Source organism: Nicrophorus vespilloides, unplaced genomic scaffold, assembly GCF_001412225.1.
Source record: "Nicrophorus vespilloides isolate i.1.1-1 unplaced genomic scaffold, Nicve_v1.0, whole genome shotgun sequence".
NCBI lineage: Eukaryota > Metazoa > Arthropoda > Insecta > Coleoptera > Silphidae > Nicrophorus > Nicrophorus vespilloides.
The window spans coordinates 42059-62356 of NW_017099889.1; the positions used below are offsets into that span (position 1 = coordinate 42059).

The 20298-nt window shown below is 40.2% G+C and overlaps 1 protein-coding gene across 3 annotated transcripts; it reads right to left on the reverse strand.

Annotated features, from left to right (window-relative positions):
• Positions 1-505: 505 nt before the first annotated feature.
• On the reverse strand, positions 506-20247 carry LOC108565980 (transcription factor AP-4). 3 transcript variants are annotated; one of them, XM_017925671.1, is made up of 3 exons: positions 19235-20247; positions 12923-13094; positions 506-1674 (listed from the first exon to the last, which is right to left on the reverse strand). In XM_017925671.1, the coding sequence occupies exons 1-3, from the start codon at positions 19327-19329 to the stop codon at positions 640-642; spliced, it is 1302 nt and encodes a 433-aa protein (XP_017781160.1). In that variant the 5' UTR covers positions 19330-20247; the 3' UTR covers positions 506-639. The 3 variants fall into 3 exon arrangements, with proteins under 3 accessions (XP_017781160.1, XP_017781162.1, XP_017781161.1); XM_017925673.1 differs by lacking the exons at positions 12923-13094; positions 19235-20247 and adding an exon at positions 2733-2945; XM_017925672.1 differs by lacking the exons at positions 12923-13094; positions 19235-20247 and adding an exon at positions 2727-2945.
• Positions 20248-20298: the final 51 nt, after the last annotated feature.

Sequence of the window (20298 nt, forward strand, 5' to 3'; positions counted from 1 at the left end):
CAAAACTTTGCGTTTATATATAATTCTAACTTCTCGATAAATATGTTTTTTGGCGTTTCACATTGGAAACTTTTCTTTTTAAGTAACAATACGATAAAAAATTAAATCATATACATATATAGTAATAGTAATAGGCTTCGGACATGGTTGACACACACGGCCAACCATGTCATCATCCTCGGTATTCGGTTGAATAAATTGTTTTTTTTTAGTTTTAGTTTTTGTTTGTTTTGTTTTTAAGGAAACGAAAATCACTGCAGAGTAGTAATAGTGGTAGTAATACGCAAAAAGAAATAATAATAATAATAGTTATATGATATACCTTTCTGTGTTTCAAAGAAGGAACGTCGCCGTGTCCTCCTCTTCTACTAGATACGCCGATTGTTTTTAGGGTCTGTTTCTTTCTTTCTTTCTTTCTTCTTTTGTCGACCACATTATATTGTTCGTGGTGTTCGGAGATTCGGATTTCAAAGTAATAAGAGAAAATAAAAAAAATAATGTTTTTAAAAAAAAAACGCACAAAACCCAGAAGGGGATGGGTTCGCCGTAACAGATAGAGAAAGAGAGATTTGTTGGTAGTGATGCACACTAAAGACATCTAATAACGTTATCTAAATTTCAGCGCTACACATTACGTAATCACGATGATTGTTTGCCTACTATGACGCCGGGTCGAGACTGCTGCTGGTGCTGTATGCTGCTGGTCGTCTGGCTGATGTTGCTGTGATGATAGTCGACGTACTGATGGTTCAATTCGATCTTGATCTTCGGCGAGGATGTGGCTACTGTCGCCGATGAAGAGGGTGGTGGTGGTGGTGCTGCTGCTGTTACTACAACAGCTGTTGCAGACGCAATAGCAGCTGTCGACGCCACTGCGACTACGGTGGGGCTGGCGGTTGCTGATGGTAGAGGTTCGGTTGCGGGGGTCGGCCGCGTCGTCAAGGCGAGCGGCACCTCCTGCGTCTGCGGCTCGTCACCGAACATATGGTCACCCTCCAGGTGTCGGATGGCCTCGACGATGGTCTCCAGGTTCTGCCGCGACGTGTTCGACACGTAGAGGCGCGCCTGGTTGTTATCGTCGTGCGGCGTGCTCGGCGACGGCAGCCTCTCGACCTCCACTTTCGGCTCCGCCTTGATGGCCGCCTCCAGCACGGACGTCAGTCGCTGCTCGGGGACGGCGATGACGACGGGCGTCGGACTCGGACTCCGCGACAGCGGCGGCGAGCAGACCACGATCTGCGTGTGACCGACGGGCGGCAGACTGTCGGCGGCCACAAGCTGTAGGTTCAGCTCGTCGGTCTCCTCCACTTGGTACATGTGCTGCTGGTACATCTGGCTTTCCAGCTGCAGCTGCCTGTTCTGTTTCTCCAGTTGCAGTCTTAGGTTCCTCTCCGCCTCCAACTGTCGATGAAGTTCCGCCAGCGATTCATCCTGTTTGACGGTGCTCACTGCGATCACGTTCACGGGCTCCGGCGACATGGATCCGAGACCTTCGTCCGAGGACTCGGATATCGTCGGCGTTATGAGCACCTCGGTTTTCCGCTTCTTCGGCGGCAGCTCACCTCCTTCGTGCTGATTCACCAACCTCTTCAGGTGGCAGTTTTGAGAAAGCAGCCGCGTCTTCTCCTGCTCCAAACTGTATATATATTCGGCCGTCTGTTGCAATATCGCAGCCTGCAAAAACAGATAAAAAGAAAACAATTAACATCATTCAAAAACTATTGCATTTCTTTCAAATGATTATGACAGACAGAAAACTTCCAAGATTCAATACGAAAAAAAAGTCTTATTGATTATTTTAGAGAAATATTTGCCAATGACAAACTTTCAAATACGATCTTAAAATATAAATGTCAATATTTAAAAAAAAAATCTTTGGATTTTTTTTTGCAATTTGGCAATAAAATAGTTGGTACATCCATAAAAGATTATTTACAGAAGAGCATATGTAAATATTATACAAGACTGTAATCTTTTTTTTTTAGGTGTAACATCATCATCATCTAACAACTAGCGAGCAGAATCTAGTCAGTCTGGTTTTCCAGAGATTCCCAGAAGATATTGCATGCATGCAGAAGTCCGGCGTGTCAACAGATGAGGATATATGTTCGTCGTTTTTTTTTTTTCGTTGGCGTATTGTGTGGAATGCATATAGAGATGGAAGGGCAGAAAGAATTGGTAACAATTTCGCAAAGCATATATTGCGACCGCAGATTGAGATAATAACTGAAACAGTTTGCGAGATAAATCCGATCTATAAATAGAACGCGTTGTTAAGAAGTGCCGATTAGTGCTGCCACTAATAAGAGACGTCGGAATGCTGTAACGTTGCGGGCCGCCGAATGCAGCAGCAGTCTTCGCTCCTCGCAGCAGGCTGCTCGCTTGCTTCGAAGAAAAGAAGAGAAGAGAAGAGAAGAGAGAAGGCAGGAAGGAAAGAAAACACATACACGTATGGGGGGAGCTGATGTAAAGCAAGTTCCAAGGACGATCTTTACGAGGAAACCGAAATGCGATGTCGGTAATATATTTAATAAATAAGTAATTATATAATGCGAAGCCTAGGTGGTGACGAACGGCTGTGGTATGCTCGTCGGGGATTGGTGTAGTGGCGGGAAGGGAGGAGGTCCTCGCTTTTGCTGATGTATGTACGTATTGAGAGTAGGTATGTAGGTAGGTATCATGATGATATGTTGTATGTGCGCGTATAATAGTATGAAAAAACTCACACATACAAACAACAGTGTATTTGTGATTTTGGATATGAAAACTTCCGAAGTCCAATTCACGGTTTTTCGCGTCCTTGGTTGCGAAATGCGCACATCGAAAACATAGAACAGCTGACACGTCGCAGCAGCAGCAGCAGCGGCGGTAGCGACCAGGAGGCGCCGACACCGGCGGCCAAGGTTATATACTTGCTCACACGTGACCATGTGAAATGGATAGAGAAAAAAAAATCACCGAGCTTAAAATAGATACACCGTGTGTTCGTTGTCGTTCGTATATGTGTATATCGTACACTCTCCGCCGTCGCTGTGTAATTGTAACCGGCGTTTAACTATATATTTAGTAGGCGGAACAGCGCCATTCCTACTATTTTTAGATGCCGACGACTATGACTACGACGACGACGACAACGATGGATGGAAACAACGATTACAACATTCTTTCCTCCTTTTACTGCTGCTCTCATAATGCAGAGAGCTCGAAAGCAGCTCATTTTTTGGGAAGAGGACCCAAAAATGACTCAACCGGCGTCACAGAATTTCGCGCAATTAGCCGTCAAGGTGCATGCACGGATGTGCTGTTGCTGCTGCTCTGCGAAATCGAGTTTTAAAGCTCTCTTCTACCTACATACGACGGACGATGTGCGTCGTCGAACGCTCGGCATAATGTGGGAGCACATATTTATTTTGATCATCAGCTGAGCCGAACAGCTGCTGCTGCTGCTGCTCTGCTCGGCCGGCATCAGGTGAAAGACCCACCATAGTAACACGCCTTTTAAATTGCAGCCAGGCAACACTCGCACACACTCTTCTTGTCTTCTTGTTGATGGTTATACGCGATCAGTATTACTTACAGCATTCCATATATCGACTACGAGTTCGCACAGTGGTACTGATGAAATAACAAAAGCTTAACCAACACATGGGCGCGTCTAATGTTGACCTACAAGAATATCTAATTTATCATAGGCTTCAACAAAAATTAAAATCTGTTGCCTCTTTGTTATCTTCTCTTAATTAAATTATGTTTCTAGAAACTATAAAGTGAATTAAGAGAAATGAAACAATACTTTTAGCAATTTAAATAAACACTAATACTATAGGTATTTATTTTAAATTACGTTTTCGTAATATCAGCAAAAATATTTCTTCGCACGACTTCTTGTACTTGTTGATAATCATGAGACATCTGCTCGTAAATGTACGAAATCCAACATTGATTGAAATATTGTGTAGAGTGTAGCGTATTGACAGACAATCAGCGATGATGATACGTGCTTCAGTTGAATGGTATGAATGTATGCATGTTGTTCGTCGAAGTCATGCGGCTGGAATTTCCGCCACTTCGGCGACATCTCATCATCTGATCAGCAGAAGCCTTCCTAAACGATTTAATTGACATCATTCATCCATCCTTCCACAGCCACAATATTTCTATTTATAGCAGCCTTTTCCTTCGCTACGCGCACTTTCGTTTCATTCAATTAATCCTCCTTCCATAGTATGTTTTTTTTTTAATCTTGTTGGTATCTTTTTTTTTTGCTTCTATAGTAGTAGTTGTAGTAATAGTAGTAGCTCTTCAAGTCTTCCGATGCAATAGCTTAACCCGAATTTATGTGTGACAAGAGAAGAGAAGAGGAAGATGGAGGAGGTTGAGTAGTAGTAGCAGCAGCATCGGCGTCGGCAGAGAGTAGTTAGTGTGTTTTGAGGCCGAGTATATTCACCCCGTGGTGACGTACACAGTGCGGACAGCGTATCGAGCGTCGGGACGCGACGCCGTGACGTAACTGCGACATCAGCTGGGCGTGGCGACGCCGACCCCAGGTTGCGGCGTCGTTCGCGAGCGGGCGCCACCAACGTCCTCCTTTTCCGAGCCTCCTCCTCCACCACCGCCGCCCGCCGTTCGATTACGCAACATCGGCGGCGGCTGGATATTAACCCCCAATCTCAACCGCCGCCCTCACTCACTCACTCTTCCCCCCCAAAACAGACGATTATGCAACGAAGCCACGTTGTGTAGTAGTATTCCTTCGTCTTCAAAATTCTCGAAGCCACGCGCTCTTTTTTTTTCCGTTCCCATTTTGCACAACATTCGAGTCTCTCGTGACCTTGCCGATGACATTTGAATTTTTGTCATACGATCAGATGTTCGGTTATTTTTTTTTGCTCTCTTCCTCACCTACAAAACTATGATCGTTTTCGCATCATCCGCGCGCCGTTCTTAACGTCGTGTTCCATTTCTTCTTTTTATTTTGTCTTTCCTTCGTCTTTCGCTTTCATCTCTTCTCTGCTGCTGCTGCTGCTCGACCATCTGAAAGCTTGTAGCTGCGGAGATATTTCCTGCCGCAACAGCTGTTTTTAAATGTACAGCATATGCCACGGATTTCATGCCCCATTCATTTAAATACTTAACATAGCAACAACAAAGAGCACGTTTTTCTTCATTAATGGACATTCTAAACATCCTAGCGCATTTTTATCAACAAATTATGTTAGTTATAAATCTCAGCTCAAAAATATGCACGTGTTAACTAGCAGTTTGTTTATTTGTTAATACAAATTATGGTATTTTTCAAATGATCTTTTACGTTTTTTTTTTCCACAATAAATTTGTAACAAATTTAACTCTTTTTCAACACCAATAAATGCATTGTTTTACCGGTTTTGCAATCGACTGACAGCAATAGCTGATTCATCGTGACGCAGTTGATTCGTTTACATACTCATATATGGCGACCATTCCAACTTTACTCTTTTCAGTTTCTTATTGCACATGCAAATGTTCTGTATCACATCCAATCAGCATCTTTTATTTAATTTTTCACCAGAACACATATTATTTTTAAAGTCTATAAAATAATTGGAATTTGCAACTAATTAGCAGCAACAGCTGACTCATAGTGACGTAATGAGACATTTTCGTAACCATATGAGCCGCTTTTTTTTGAAATTATCTCTTAATTTTTATTACACAAAACACACTTTATGTAAGGTCTACACTACCCGATATACAAGGATCGTTTACAGCTGATTCATCATGATGTAATAATCTTTTTTTTTTTCACAAAACACTACAACAGTTGATTTACCTTACTTTACTTTAACTTGTACCAAATTTTCAACTATTATTAGTCAAACACGTCCCAAATTCCTTTTAGATTACTAAATTCACCATTTAATGCAATTGACTAAATCGTTGCTCATTCCACGGATTACGAAACACAGCAAATATTTCGCTCCAACTTAACTGAGTCATGTATCAAAAATTGTATAATTTTCTCGTTATTATCGAGATGCCTAATAAATTGCGAAGCTGCGCTACAGATGATGAACGGTAAGAATATGTATGATTCGAGTTACGAAACACGGGAGAGCGCACAGTGCATTTAAATGCGCTTAGGAATTGCAAAAATGCATAGTGGCTTTATGCACGGCGAATGCAGCCCGTTAGGTATGCGATGACCAAATACCTCTGCGCCAAACAAATTACGAATGCTGCTGCTTCTAAATGGTTTCTTCCATCGAGATTCCGATTCCTCGACGTCCACAACTACCTACTTGCCTGATTAAATGGTAGTACTTGTGCAAGTAGTAATAGTAGTGCGATCAGAAACGGCAGCAGCAAATAAAGAACGGATGAAGCGGAGGAATAAGAACAGAAGATGCATTGTTCCGCGGAGGAGAGACCAGTGGGAATAGTCTAAATGCAAATAATACACGCGGATCGGGACGAAGGCATGGCAAGTTCAATAGAAAGTCTCACGTTAAACACTTATCCGGCGCAATTCACCGCAGAAAGAAAACATGTCGTGTTAAAGAATTCCAGGGCAATTACGGTGGGGTGCTTTAATACTTTAGCTGCTGCCGCCTCTTAGAGTCGTACGATCTCGTGCAGCGGACCTTGTTTGGTCATGTGAACGGCGGTTTCACGCACAAGAATGCGGCTTCACGAAGGGCGTCAATCAAAATCTCTTCGAATAAGAAACGGTTAAAATGAATTATGAAAAAAGAAAATAGGAACAAATTATTTGGATAAGGTAAATCGGAAAATATAAATAAAGGCTGGTCGAGTGAGCGTAGCGTACTTATGAAAGAATGTCGAGTGTATGGTATGCGGGGAAAATGTATATATATGCATGCATACATTGAAACCAACGACCGCAAATATATATATCTATATAATATAAACATTTCGCCTTGTAACGTAACGAGGAAAATGTTTAGTGGAAGGAATGCAAAAGCATGTGATTTTTTTTTTAAATAAAACTGAAAGAGATGGAACATTATCAAACTGGTTAAAAGATGACGATCAAGACGACGACGATGAATAAAGAAGTGGAAGCATAAGATGTTCTTCTTCGAAGTGCTTTCCAAATGCTGTTGATGAGCGAGTCAATGTGTGCGCGCTCGGTGCAACATGACCTACCTTTCCATATGAAATTCCCGAGTCGGCTGGGACATGCGCAACTCTGCTACAAACCATCAGACGACCAACAACGGACTGGTGTCATCCATCTTACGCTCCGCTTAGAGCCCATTGCGAAACAGAAACTCGTTTTTAGAAAATTATTGGGCTAGCTGTACAAACAAACAAACAACACGTAGCGCATGCAATTGTTCTCAGTCTCCGTTCGAAACAAAACTTGCACAATCCTGCAAGAACGGCGAACTATGATCAAGTTATAAATAATACTCCAAGGGAGTAGAGGAATAAAACCCGGCAGCCGTTTGGGTTGTTAAAGCTCCTTCGGATGATGATGGGAGGAGGGAATAATAACCTTTCCGTTTTTACGATCACAAGCTTCGTGCAAGAGTTGATGTGAATGTTTGCTGAGAGACGAAGAGAAGAGGTCCCCCACACACACACACAATTCGCGCTTATCAGGAACACCACCAGCATTCCTGGCAAGAGTTCAACCCCGGTTTCTGCGGCCAAGGTCGCATCTGACGGCTCCTGATATACCGGTTACTATGGCGACCGGTGTTGCTACATTCCTGACGCCATAACAACGACAAATAGCACAACAAAACAACGCCGGCTTCCCGCCATAAAACACATGCGGGGAGGGTGAATTTCAGCCGCGAACAAGGACAAACGACTACAAGACTTTTTGTTTGTTATGATGATGATTATTTTACCTAAAGGAAAAAAAAAGGATAATAATGTAGAGTTACAAAAACAAAGTAGTGGAAGCATAGGCGCTGCAACAGTACAGGAAGTACGCTAATTGAGCGCGCATACATGGACACATGGGAGGCGAGAAGCGGCGTCGGCCGATCGGAGGGCGGTTTTCCATTTAAAAATGTATGAGCACGTGACGTCGACAAATGCGTGACCTTGGAATATATATTGCGATGCAGGCTTATGTCCTTGGGACGACGCCCCGACGCTTTTATCGATCATTTCCGATTGTAAGTAAAGGTCAAACATAGTCGCAGCACGCTAAGACCATGCAGCATCCATCCTCAAACCGCCGCCGAACGAAAATTACACTTATAAACTACAACATTAACAACAAAATTTGTATGAAACATAAATATTTACATTAAACATATTCACACAATGTTCAATATTTTTGAAATGAAACTGCCAAACAAATAACAGGATATAATATCAATTGTTATTTCAACAGGAGACTACCTTAACGATGCATTCGTAAGGCAGTCAGACCCACGCAAAAATGATGCAATTATGTAATAATGAAATAATATCAGACAAAAACACAACTTTGAAACTCTTTTTTCTTTCTTTTCAGGGAAATGAAATCTGCCTATGTTTGAAGCATCCAAGACTTCAAAAGTGGCTGATGTAACTTAAAACTCTGGTTTAAATATAACGAAAAGGACGCGAGCCAAAAATGCCAAGGCCAATGCACCGCGACGTCCTTTACCAAACAAACGAGAGAAAAGAATAGGGGGAAAAAAACGAGCAAAGCCATCATCGTTCATTTCGGATGAAAGTACGATTTATACGCGATTCAAGATGTGATCGCTCGGAAGGCCAATGTCGAGATGCCAATTTGCACGTGGCTCATTCACAATGTAACAAAACACACAACAGTTATGCATTTTCAGTATCGAATTCGATTAGGTTCGAAACAAACAATTAAATTTGTACTATAAAATTTCATTTCTTGAAAATACTAGATCATAAATCAAATGGTAATTAATTTGAAGAAATTAATATAGAAGTATTTTGAAAATGCGTTTGTTTGAAAATAACATCTGATGTATTAAGTAAAGCTGTCTGCATATGAGTGTGTATAGATACAGGATGATGTTGGTCGGGTGTGGCTGTGTGCCGTTCCCGCCACGCATCTCCATGGAAACAACGTCCATTATGGAGAGCCACATGCATTTCTTCCGAAATGGACCCCTGATGGAGGCCTGAAACAATGGCGAAAATAGATGATGAAGATGGAAGCGGTCGAAGTTGAAGAACGACGGAAGAGAAAGAGATCCGTGCGATGGAGAAAATAGTGAAAATAATAATGGTCATGTTATGTTTAGTTATATACTACGCGAAAGTTCTTGAATGGTAGTGTCGCGTAATGCGTACATTCTAGAGGCGGCTGTCCTACACATACACTCCCTATCGATCCGATGACGTCATCGTCGGTTGCCGTAGCAACGGCGGCCAATCATCGATCCGACAGATACACTCGAAACAATTGGGGGAAAAACCTCCTCGGACCACCCGGATTTTTCCCAGTATAGTAGTCATCCACTACATCGTACTACTTCTCTCCTTCCTTTTTTTTTTCTCTTCCTTCCCACCAACCACTTTTGATTTCATCCAAGATCTTCATTACAGAAAAAAAAAGAAGATATATCAAGCATACTTAGGTGGTTTGATCGAAGCCTAAGAGTCCGGGACCGAAGTATATGTGTCAATGGCTGTGGTAATGATGAAAATATTGTCAGGTGCGATGAGATTGCATCAGGGCGCGGTTTCGGTCGGTAGTCAGGAGAGACGAGGGGGGCGACCTGACGCCATTTCCGACTCGCTTTCATCCGCTGCTGCTGCTGCTGCTAGCTAGAGCTGCGGCCAGGTCGAGAGCTCTAGTGTATGTATATAGTATGCAACGCGTAGAATGCATAGTACTACTTGCACACTCGTTTACGTGCGATTTCAGCGAGTCAATAAACGGCCGTTGCAACACGCCGCCACCTATACAGGTCACGCAGTGCCCAATTTACAGCATATAACAAGAGAACTTCATTTTCATTAAAAATAACCCATATTCAACGTGAAAAATAAAATTTATAAAAAAAAAACTATCAAGAAAAAAATATGTTTTACCACCTAAAACTTGTTTTCCAGCAGAAAAATACAACATCACATACTTGGAAACCAATTAATAATGTTCATTGCAATGTTAGTTTAATCAAAGCAATTATATGTAACAACAGTTTGAGATAAGAAATATTAACTAATATATTATAAAATTAAAATTTGCAAATAGTTAAGCAATAACCATAAGATACTACTTAAATAATCTGTAGTATTACTTCATTTTTATCAAGAGCAATTCAGTAAATTTGTAAAGTCAATAATACTATTGCTTAATCTTTTATACAGTTCAAGTATAATTAACTAAACGGAGTTCTGTGCTACTATGCATATATGGTATGTGTATGTATATCCAATATATCGCCCGTTTGTAGTAAATAAGTGAACGAGAACGCCGTTTTTAATTAGCAGGTCAAAATGTGTGTAAACTCTCTTTCTACATTGTGGGCACCTGCTATCTAGTATTAGAGCTTGTTTTGGCGTTGGCTAGCTGGTGTGCTTTCAGGTTGGCGGCCTACGTTAGGGCCCAATTAGTTCTACGTCAGTCAGCCGAGACCTTCATGGTCTGTAGTGTACACTAAAAGAGTTCATTCGCCTTCCGACGACTTTCTTCGACTGCTCATCTAATGCACGTACGTAGTACACCTCTACCAAACCGTACCTCGCCTCGCGTTATGTTTGCTCGCGTGTGTACGTTTTTTTATTTACATCCTATTTTATTTATTTTTTCATACACATTCACACACAATGGAATAGAATTTGCTGCTGCTCGCTCGCTCGCCGTTTGTTTATTTTACAGGAAGGTAAACAAACGCGCGCAACGCATTACGTAAACCATTGAATTATGATTGACGTACCCAACACAACACATAAATTACAAAAGCCGCAACCCCGATCGATAACGCGTATTTTTGTTCAATATTAATTCCTCTATGAAAAACCTTGTCCGTCTTGCACACAAATGCATGCACATAGGTCAGTGTTTGGCAACCTTATAACTACGTCTACTCTCTCTCTCTCTCTACAATTGTATAAGTTACCATATGTAATATCAAATAATTACGAGGATAATGACATTTGGACTTACTTTCTACACACTCAATAAGTTATATTTTATAAAGTACAATTTACAATAATCAGCCAATTGTGTATATGATTCGTAAAAGAAGAAAATTGTGTAATTTTCATGATTAAGTTCAAACTCGTAAAGATTTAAGACTCTAAGAATGATAATAAAAACTGTGAGTGTCTTAACAATAGCAGATATAAAAATAAATTTTCCTGGCAATAGTTTAACGAGTGAAGAAACGTTAATGTTTGAAACGCCACTTAGATTGTACATTTTTATAATGCAATCAAGGAAAATTACGTTTTCTTAGAACTGTCACCGCAAAACAATTTACCAGGAATAGATTGTAAATAATGTAGGATTTAAAAAAAAAAGAACATGCATATTAAAATACACACTTTCAGTTTAGAATAGTGAACTTTTGACCTTTACCATTTAGTCGCATTTGATTGGAAACAGTTCAATTGCTGCATAATCTAAACAGCTGTTATTGTCCTTTGATTATTACTATGATGATTACAATCAACTTTATACTTGCTTGCATATTTGCAATGCAAAAAAAAGCTATAGCCGATTCGACCTTCGCAAATGAGACGACCTTGCTGCGAGCAGTAAACCTCGATCGCGAAAGACAAGGCGATCTCTTTCGATTACGCCGAAAAGGTCCAAAGTTTGCGTTTTGTGCACGTTCTTAACTGAGATGATGACGATGATGATAATGGGACAACGCGACCGTAATTTCACTTCCTTTTCAAAGCGATACAAATATAATCGGAACATTATTACATTATTAAGCCTCGAATGGGAGGAGAAGGAGGAAGAGTTGGCGCGTAATGCGTCTGCTGCTGTATTCCGTCCACGCTCGCACCGTATGTACGTCCAAAGATGTATGCTAAGTGAATTAACTAATCGAGCGTGGGCATGTTCATTCAACAAAGCAAACTTTGATAGAAAGCAATATAGATATATATATATATATATATAAACGGAAAAGGAGGAAACATCCTATTTGGTGTCTTCGGCTACGGCGATGATGATCCGACGATGACGACGTCCGTGACATTCCTAACGTACGCGCCAGACGCACAGAAATCTGGGTCAGGGTATTTTCGTATACACGTATATTTAAGTTTGCCCAAAGAGCTGAGCCGAGTACACTTACATACATACACTTGCGACATTCCGCTTGTACAGAGCAATTGTTTCACCCGGAGCAAAGGGGACGTGACCTTCGTCGAGGCGTGAGAGAAAAATTCTTGCCTTTCGTTCGAACCCTTCGTCGGCTTATGCAATAGGCAAATCGTAATAATACATGGAAAGAGCCTTGTAAGGTCGGACGACTTTCTACCATTCTAATAATATTACTATTCTCGTATAAGCTGATGATGATAATAATAAGCTTTTATCACGTGCGCGTTAAGGAGCTCCTCAAAATCGCCCGATCTCTATATTTATATCGGCAGCGTTTCGTAACAGGCGAGGAGGAAGTAACGACGATGAAAAACAACAACAACAACAAGAGAAGTGTATGTTACGAGTGTGAGAGAGAGATATATAATAATTGTGCAATTGCCGATGGGAAATGAGAATAGTAAGACGCCGGTGACCGAAAGCGACTGAAATAGTCGGTCGCCTTAGTCTAGACACACTTGTGATCGCTATTTATAATGGATGATCAGCTGAGCAGCAGCAAGCCAACTAACTACTACATCTGTGTGTGAGTCACTGCTGATGTATTTGGCAGCTTGCGACTCCCGAAGTTCTGAAACCTCATGGAGCCAAAGTTCCTCCTCCTCTTCCACTCTCCTCATGGAACGGGCGACGGCGACTACTAACCTTGCTCAACTTTTCACCTTCGTGGTGAGGCAGAAGGGACCTCAACGACTGGAAACCATTGTTTATGCTCTGCATCCGCCTCCTCTCGTTGCTGTTCGCAATCTCCCTGCGGATCCGCTTCTCGGTGTCCATTGGTGTGGGTGGCTCTCCGCCGTCTTTGCCTATGTAATTGCTGCGAAAAAACAAAGAGAAACATTCAATATTAGTCTCTACTATTCTTCATCTACCATCCATGATGCTGTTAGCGACACAGCACCCATTCATTCATCATTTATATTTACACAGACATATAGAAAACCAACACACGCAAACGCATGTGTATATATAAAAGTTAATTTCGTTTCCCGCCGCGCGTGCAGCTACAGTTTTATAGAATGGAGAATGAATGGAGAGAACACATGACAGCAGCGGCAGTAGCAGCAGCAGCATAGTAACATTCGGTGACGTGCGACCAGCTGAGAGCGGTGTTAACCTTTGCTACGACTGATAACGGGTCGTGATTGCAGCGTTAAACCCATGTTTGAAACCGAGTTTATCTGCACGCGAAACGCTTTTAATATCGATTCCGCGAGGGACGACGACGCCTACTTGAAAATCAACCGCACAGAAGCCAATTACATATTCATCGTGTGCCGCCGCCGCCACTGCCGCCGTTCTGCTGCATGCGGTCAGCGCAGCTCGCAATTCATCAACAACCAAGAAGAAAAAAATTAAATTGATCTCGGGAACATCACCTTGAGCCACATCCCAAAACACCATCCAAGCGCATTATTATTATTAAAAAGAAAGCATTTCATTTAAACATACGTTTAACTCTTCATTGTACCACCTTTTCAATTATATCTTAATTTTCTAGAAAATCTTCAAGAAAGAGGCCTTAAATTGCAAAAATGAAATCAATCTACAATAAACTTATAGTATTAATCTATACGGAAACTTGGAATTTCATTGCACTCGTTTATGACTTAATCATATGTTCAATTATCATCCACATACGTAATTATCAGACTGGAGGGAGAAAAAAAAATGAATTGACGAACTAAAGTTTAATTACGTGTAGATTTATGTAAACATTCGTTGCTATTTTTTTCTCTCTCTCTCTCTCGTATAATCGTATCTTTTTGTAAACATTGCAAACGTTTCTCTCGTAATCTCGTGAATTTGTGGACTTTCTATCTAGGAAATTTTGAATTCAATGATTATAGCATAAATATTCTAAAAATAATAATTTTATGATCGAGAGACATCGAATTGATTACTACAATTACGTCTATATATTGCCTAGTAAATTTTTAATTAATTTTTCATGTGAATACACAGCAATATCTCACATAGTCCGGATTCACTATAGTACAGTTTAATAATTGAGTCATTATTTTTGTTTTGCATTAATTTCCAATTTGAATATACAGCAACACCTCGTACAGTCCGGATTCACAATAGTACGATTTGAAACTTGATTCATTATTATTGCTTTGTATTTCTTTTCCATGTCAATATACAGCATATCTCACATAATCCGGATTCACTATAGCACAGTTTAATAATTGAGTCATTATTTTTGTTTCGCATTTCTTTCCAATTTGAGTATACAGCAACACCTCGTACAGTCCGCATTCACAATAGTACGGTTTCAAAATTGTTTTGTTGTTTCTTTTCAAGCAACACCTCGCATAGTCCGTATTATAGTATATTTAATTTGAATATTTATTATATAAATTTGTTCATAATATAAAATTGTTGACGTTTTGACTCAAAGTGACAGCTGTCAAACATGGCCCATAGATTGACAACATAGTGAGCTGAGCTGATCATTTCATATTTTTCATAATCTTCACTAAAGCGATGATTCTCAATCATACCTTTAACCGAGGAAAGAACGCAAATTGTGATTAGATAATTTATAGCTAAATGTACAAACATTATGCATAGAACTAAGTTAATTGATAAACTTCGATGTATTTTCGGACTGATGAATTTCAGGAGCCAAAAGAGAGGAACTAATTTAAAACGCTCAATTCATCAGTTATATTTAGCGCTCTCGTTAACGCGTGATAAATAGTTTGAAACAAAAGCGATATTATTTATCTACGTCAGACAGCAACAATTGCGGCGTCGCCGGCGTCCTGACCCCGATCTCGACGCCCACTGATAACCTACTTTCGCAAAACATACCATGAATACATACATACACACGAACCTGCATGTGTATGTATGTATATATATTTATAAAACAAAAATGCGGATATCTAGATACATAATAATCGTTTTTATTTTACAGTCTCTCGATCGTTCAAAAAGTTAAGCTCTAAAAATACAACGACGAGCGCGCGATAGCTAGAGTTCACACACATCGCCAGTTTCTGCGATGCGATTATTATGTAGCAGTATCGGCTGTTATCGGCGGGAAACAGCTGTTCCCATGCTGTAAGCCCAAGATAAGATAGACAATGTACCTGTGTGTGCATATGTATATATATATAGAAATCTGTGTGTGTGTGTGAATTGTAAACGGAGGTGAATAATTTATGAGAGGAAAAACGCAAGAAGCGTGTTTTTCCTTTGGGAAAGAAAGAGAGAACCACCTGCGCGCCGCAGCTTTCCCACACTTACTCCCCAAAAAAAAAATGAAGAGGAGGAGAAGAAGAAGGTAAGAACGAAAGAAATCCGCTCTATTCAAACGCTGCCCATACAAATAAGTGAAAGAAGGGCCAGAGCAGCAGCGTTGAATGGCGATAGAAAGGGCCGAACGCATTTCTTATTTTCATACCTTCTCCAATTTTATACCTGCATCAACAACAATCGAATTCGCGGTACTGACCCGCAATTCCAGCACATCTGCACGATTTACGACAGGTTCAGGTACAAAAAAAATAAAATAAAACCCACAGTTTCAATAAGATGACACAAAAAAATGTCCTCAAATCCAACAAGAAAAGAACAAAATGGTAATTCTTGAGAACCTAATCGAAAGAACTTTGCGCCAAAACAAAACAGGAGCTTCAAAAAATTCAAACATTGCAGAGTTTTTAAAAACTTTTGCAAACTAAACATTTTTTTTTTTGATTGAACGGATTCATATCCTGCTTGACGATGATATTTTATATAATGTAAATAGACAGATTACGCGCAGCTAGCAAGATAAATAAAGAACGGAAGCGTTATTTCATGTTATTCAGATAACCGAATTCTTCAAACTAAACAGAATTAAAGCACTTTTGCAGTCGCGAATAAAACAAAATAAAAAAAAGGAGGAAACACATGTGCGTTCTTTAATTAAAACGTGAATTCCAAAGAGATTGCCAGCAAATGCAGAGATAAAGCACCGGAAGTCGATAATAATAACAAAACAAAAACGAGTTCAGCTAAAACAAACGAAACGAAAATGAATTAAAGAAGAAATAGAAAACTCGAATTAATCGTGTTACATTCGTTCGAAATGTTTCTCTCCATTGTTTTTGCCGGTCAAAAAGAAACATGTTTCCTTGGATACACCCGACGTTGGGGCGTTGCTGCTTCCTTCCGCCAGATACACACAATCGGAAATGCATATGCAATTCGAAACCTCTTTCGTTCCCTATTCATGAACCAAGAAGAGAAGAAGGCGGGAAACTTAGCGTGCACACTGGAAAGAAAGAATAAATGAAAAGTGATGATAGAAAACGCTCTCTTTCGTTCCCACGGATTGAGCCGATTGTGTTTTGGTCCATGAAAAAAAAAAATAATTCGAGATTATAATATAATAACGAGGCGTTTAATCTAATTAAGTGGATCAAATCATATGTTTTCCCACGAAACAAAAAATATAATTATATTCCTAATTTGTACAAACATCGACACGCTGTTGTAGAGGATAGAAATAGCGTGTTTTTTCAACCATAAGATACTACTTTTGAATAGAGAAATCTACTTGGAATAAGAGAACGTCTCATCATCTTTGTTTCCTAAATTTGGGGTTCAACTTAATTTTTTTGAAATCAGTTTTTGATAAAACAAAAAATGTTATATAAATTGATATGTATGTAGCATTTATTCAATGAACGTTTTGTGTAGTATCCGCCGATATATGAGTTTTTATTTTTTGCGCAACACGAACATCGCCGCTGCCAGCCAACGCCAAGTTGCGCAGCATTACGTAAACAGAATTCATGCAAGCAACGACCGAAACAGACAACAACAAACGACCGACAATGTGCCGACATTAAATACCGGCTGTTCGGAGCGACGGCGAAAAATAATCGATAAGCTCCTCTCTCTATGCATGCATCGAACAATAAGGAGGATGAAACACCAACAAAACTGCTCTGCAATATATGAATGCGAATCGTTTTTGCTTTTTCCTTTATTGTTATATGGTAATAAAGATTAGAATGTTTAAAGTTTTAAAACTATGTTCGTCTTTTCGACGAACCGAACTTAATATGTGCGTGAATCATCGTTCATTTTTACAATTTCGTCCACACTCATCCAAGATCACTGTTACTAATACTTTAAAATGTGGATGATGATGATGATGAATTGCATCCGCTTACAATTTGGGATTTCCAATTTTCAAATTGATATTCATTTAATCATTGATAAATATTCAGTACAAAACAGCTGAGTCAATATTCAATCTATCAATTAGTATACAGAAATTCTAACTATATTTATTTCCAATTATCAGTATTTTTTACGAATTTCAACGATGAATGAAAACATTTTATTATTATTGATATTAACCTATTGAAATACTTTGAAGAATAGAAAAACGATGCACAGATTCAAGGATAATCCTGGTTGACCTCAGTGCGTAGAGGTCAAACAAACACTCTTTTCATTCACTCATACTCCTTTCTTTAGAAAAGTCTTGTTTCTTTTCATTGCTTATCGATTCTTACTACGCTTCTTTTCATTAAACTTGAATCACCTGAAGAACCGATTCAAAAATTTCATTTAGTTTACACATTTTTTTTTTCAACTCATTGTGTTTCCATTACACAAAACATATTCAAGTTGATAAACAATATGAATGAATCATTTCGCTTTAATCAAAATGCATTTTGTAATTGGAGTTAAACATTTTTTTAAATGAAACGTAATATTATTTTACTATCAATGTTATTGTTACAAGACTTAAAAATTAAAGTAAATATTGTTTTAAAAATAACTGATGATTCAACGGATGTGGATCATTGTTAATATTATTTTTTATAATTAATTTTAAATAATTAATTGGAATTAAATAATACGAGCAAGGGATGAGCTGCAGCTGCAGTAGAGGAGAGTCTAAAAGTTGAGGGACGAAGGGAATGCATTGACTGGCTGCTGCTGCTGCTTAGGGTTGGTTGCTCAATCGATATCCGAAATAATAAAACAGATGTTCCCGTACACACGACAACGAGGTCGGACCGAAAATAAATATAATTTAAAAAAAAATATATATACATGAGCAAATTAATTGAGGGTTGGATTTGGAATGTTGAATGATGATGATGATAATCCAATTGGAATGTTGATGTTTATATTGTAGTAGAATAGAAGTGATAATTGTTTAAAAGTAAATAATAAAGTATTGGTTGTATTATGATGATGATGATAATGCAAATTGGGAATGTTGTATGTTTGTCTGCTGTTAAATAAATAGGGAAATGCAAAAAAAAAAAAGTTTTGGGTTTGCATTTAAAATCGTGCGCGCTGTGCGTTATTATTAGGATTCGTTCGAAATTGTTTGAATTTTACGTAATCGCACGGTGTGTGCAGTGTGTAATGTGCGAGAGTATAATAATAATGCGAGATCGACGTTTGAAAAGGCGGTTCACGGCGAAGATGGCGGGAGCGGAGCGCACAAACACACAGGCCATGCCATGCCTATACCATGCCTCCTCCTTGCTTGCTTGCTGCTACAACATCGATGCTACACTACTACTACAAGCGGTGTGTGCAGCGTAGAGCTGATGTTAGGGAGAGGCTGGGCTGGCTGCGTTGTGTGTGCGTGCATCCCAGGATCGAAGGAGTCCAGGGAAAAGAAATAAAAGAAGAAAAAAAACAAAACGAAACGAAACTTGACGTCCGATTAATGGAAACGTCAAAATCATGTGTGTGTGTAACCAAAATATGTACGCACGCACACCGGCACCGCCGAACCTCATGGACGCGGCGGCGGTAACAACAATTGTGGCGATGCAGGAGAAAACTTGGGATGATAATTTGAAAATTTAAAAAAAAGTCGCGAGTAAAAGTTGTTGTACAATATAATAATAATAATAATAATAAAGGGGAGAACTGCTGCTGCTGCTGCTGTATACTATTTCTACTACTACTACTACTTACTTTTCAAGCTCTCTATCAATGTCCCCGATTATGTGCACTTTTTCTTCGAATGTTCCGTCGTACAGCACTCTCTTTTCGGAAACAAATACGGACATAATAATTACACGGATTTGGTTTTTGCGGGGGGGTGGCGGTAGGATGAACTCGAAACAACGGCGGTGTTTATTTCGCACACAAACAAGGAATTAGAGGAAATTCGAAAATTTTCCCGTTCGCGATTCACTGAAATTCCACTGGAAAAACGGTCTGCGCGCGACACATCCAACATACGCTACGCCTCACAGCGGTTTTCTGGTGGCAAATGTTTGGCGGGAAACAGCTGAGGCCCGGCCGACGCCACCACGGCGGGATTCATACGCGCGCGTACCGGGCCGGGCACACGCCTAGCACGCACTTCCGGCGACGGCGAGAGCCGTGGGGGCGGCGGGTCGCGAACCCTTACGACCGCCACGGTCGCCGCCTCCCGCCACCGGTTTCCGGGTCCGCAACCGCAGCCGGAAAACTCGTCCCGCATCCGGGTACTATTTACGGCGCGGAGCATTCGAGGACCGGGGACGCGCGGTTCGTCTGCCAGCTGGCGTCCAAGCACCGCCCAGTTCTAACCTCGTTCCTTCCCGCCATACTCGACGCCGCCACCACCTCCTCCTCCCCTCTCACCAACGCGCGTCCTCTTCTCTCATTCGGCTTCTACCTTAATTTACTACTATGATGTACTATGATGATGCATGCACGACTCCTCTCCTCAACCGCCGCAACTCCCCACAATGCGGCACACTACACACTCATTGCCGCCGCCACACACACTCTGTATAAAATACACACATAGTAGTAGTCACCATCTTAGTTCGCGCGATTCGCAGCTGTTTCGCAAACATTTTCATAGATTGCCTCGATTTACACATTACATTTAATTTCACCTGCGTCATCAAAAGAAATAAAAAGAAGAAACCCTTCCACCCCCCCGCATAAACATCTTCATCATAAACAATCAATCGCAATAAAATATCAATTTAGAAACACTACAAATAATAAATAAAAATATACAAATAATAATACAAAATGAA

What these genes read in the sequence shown, in the direction of transcription:
- LOC108565980 (XM_017925671.1), bottom strand. Translation starts at nt 19,329, where the DNA reads ATGTCCGTATTTGTTTCCGAAAAGAGAGTGCTGTACGACGGAACATTC. An exon ending in ATTGATAGAGAGCTTGAAAA is followed by an intron (nt 13,095 to 19,234) that starts GTAAGTAGTAGT and finishes GTTTTTTCGCAG; the next exon opens with CAATTACATAGGCAAAGACG. An exon ending in AAGGTGAAAAGTTGAGCAAG is followed by an intron (nt 1,675 to 12,922) that starts GTTAGTAGTCGC and finishes CTGTTTTTGCAG; the next exon opens with GCTGCGATATTGCAACAGAC.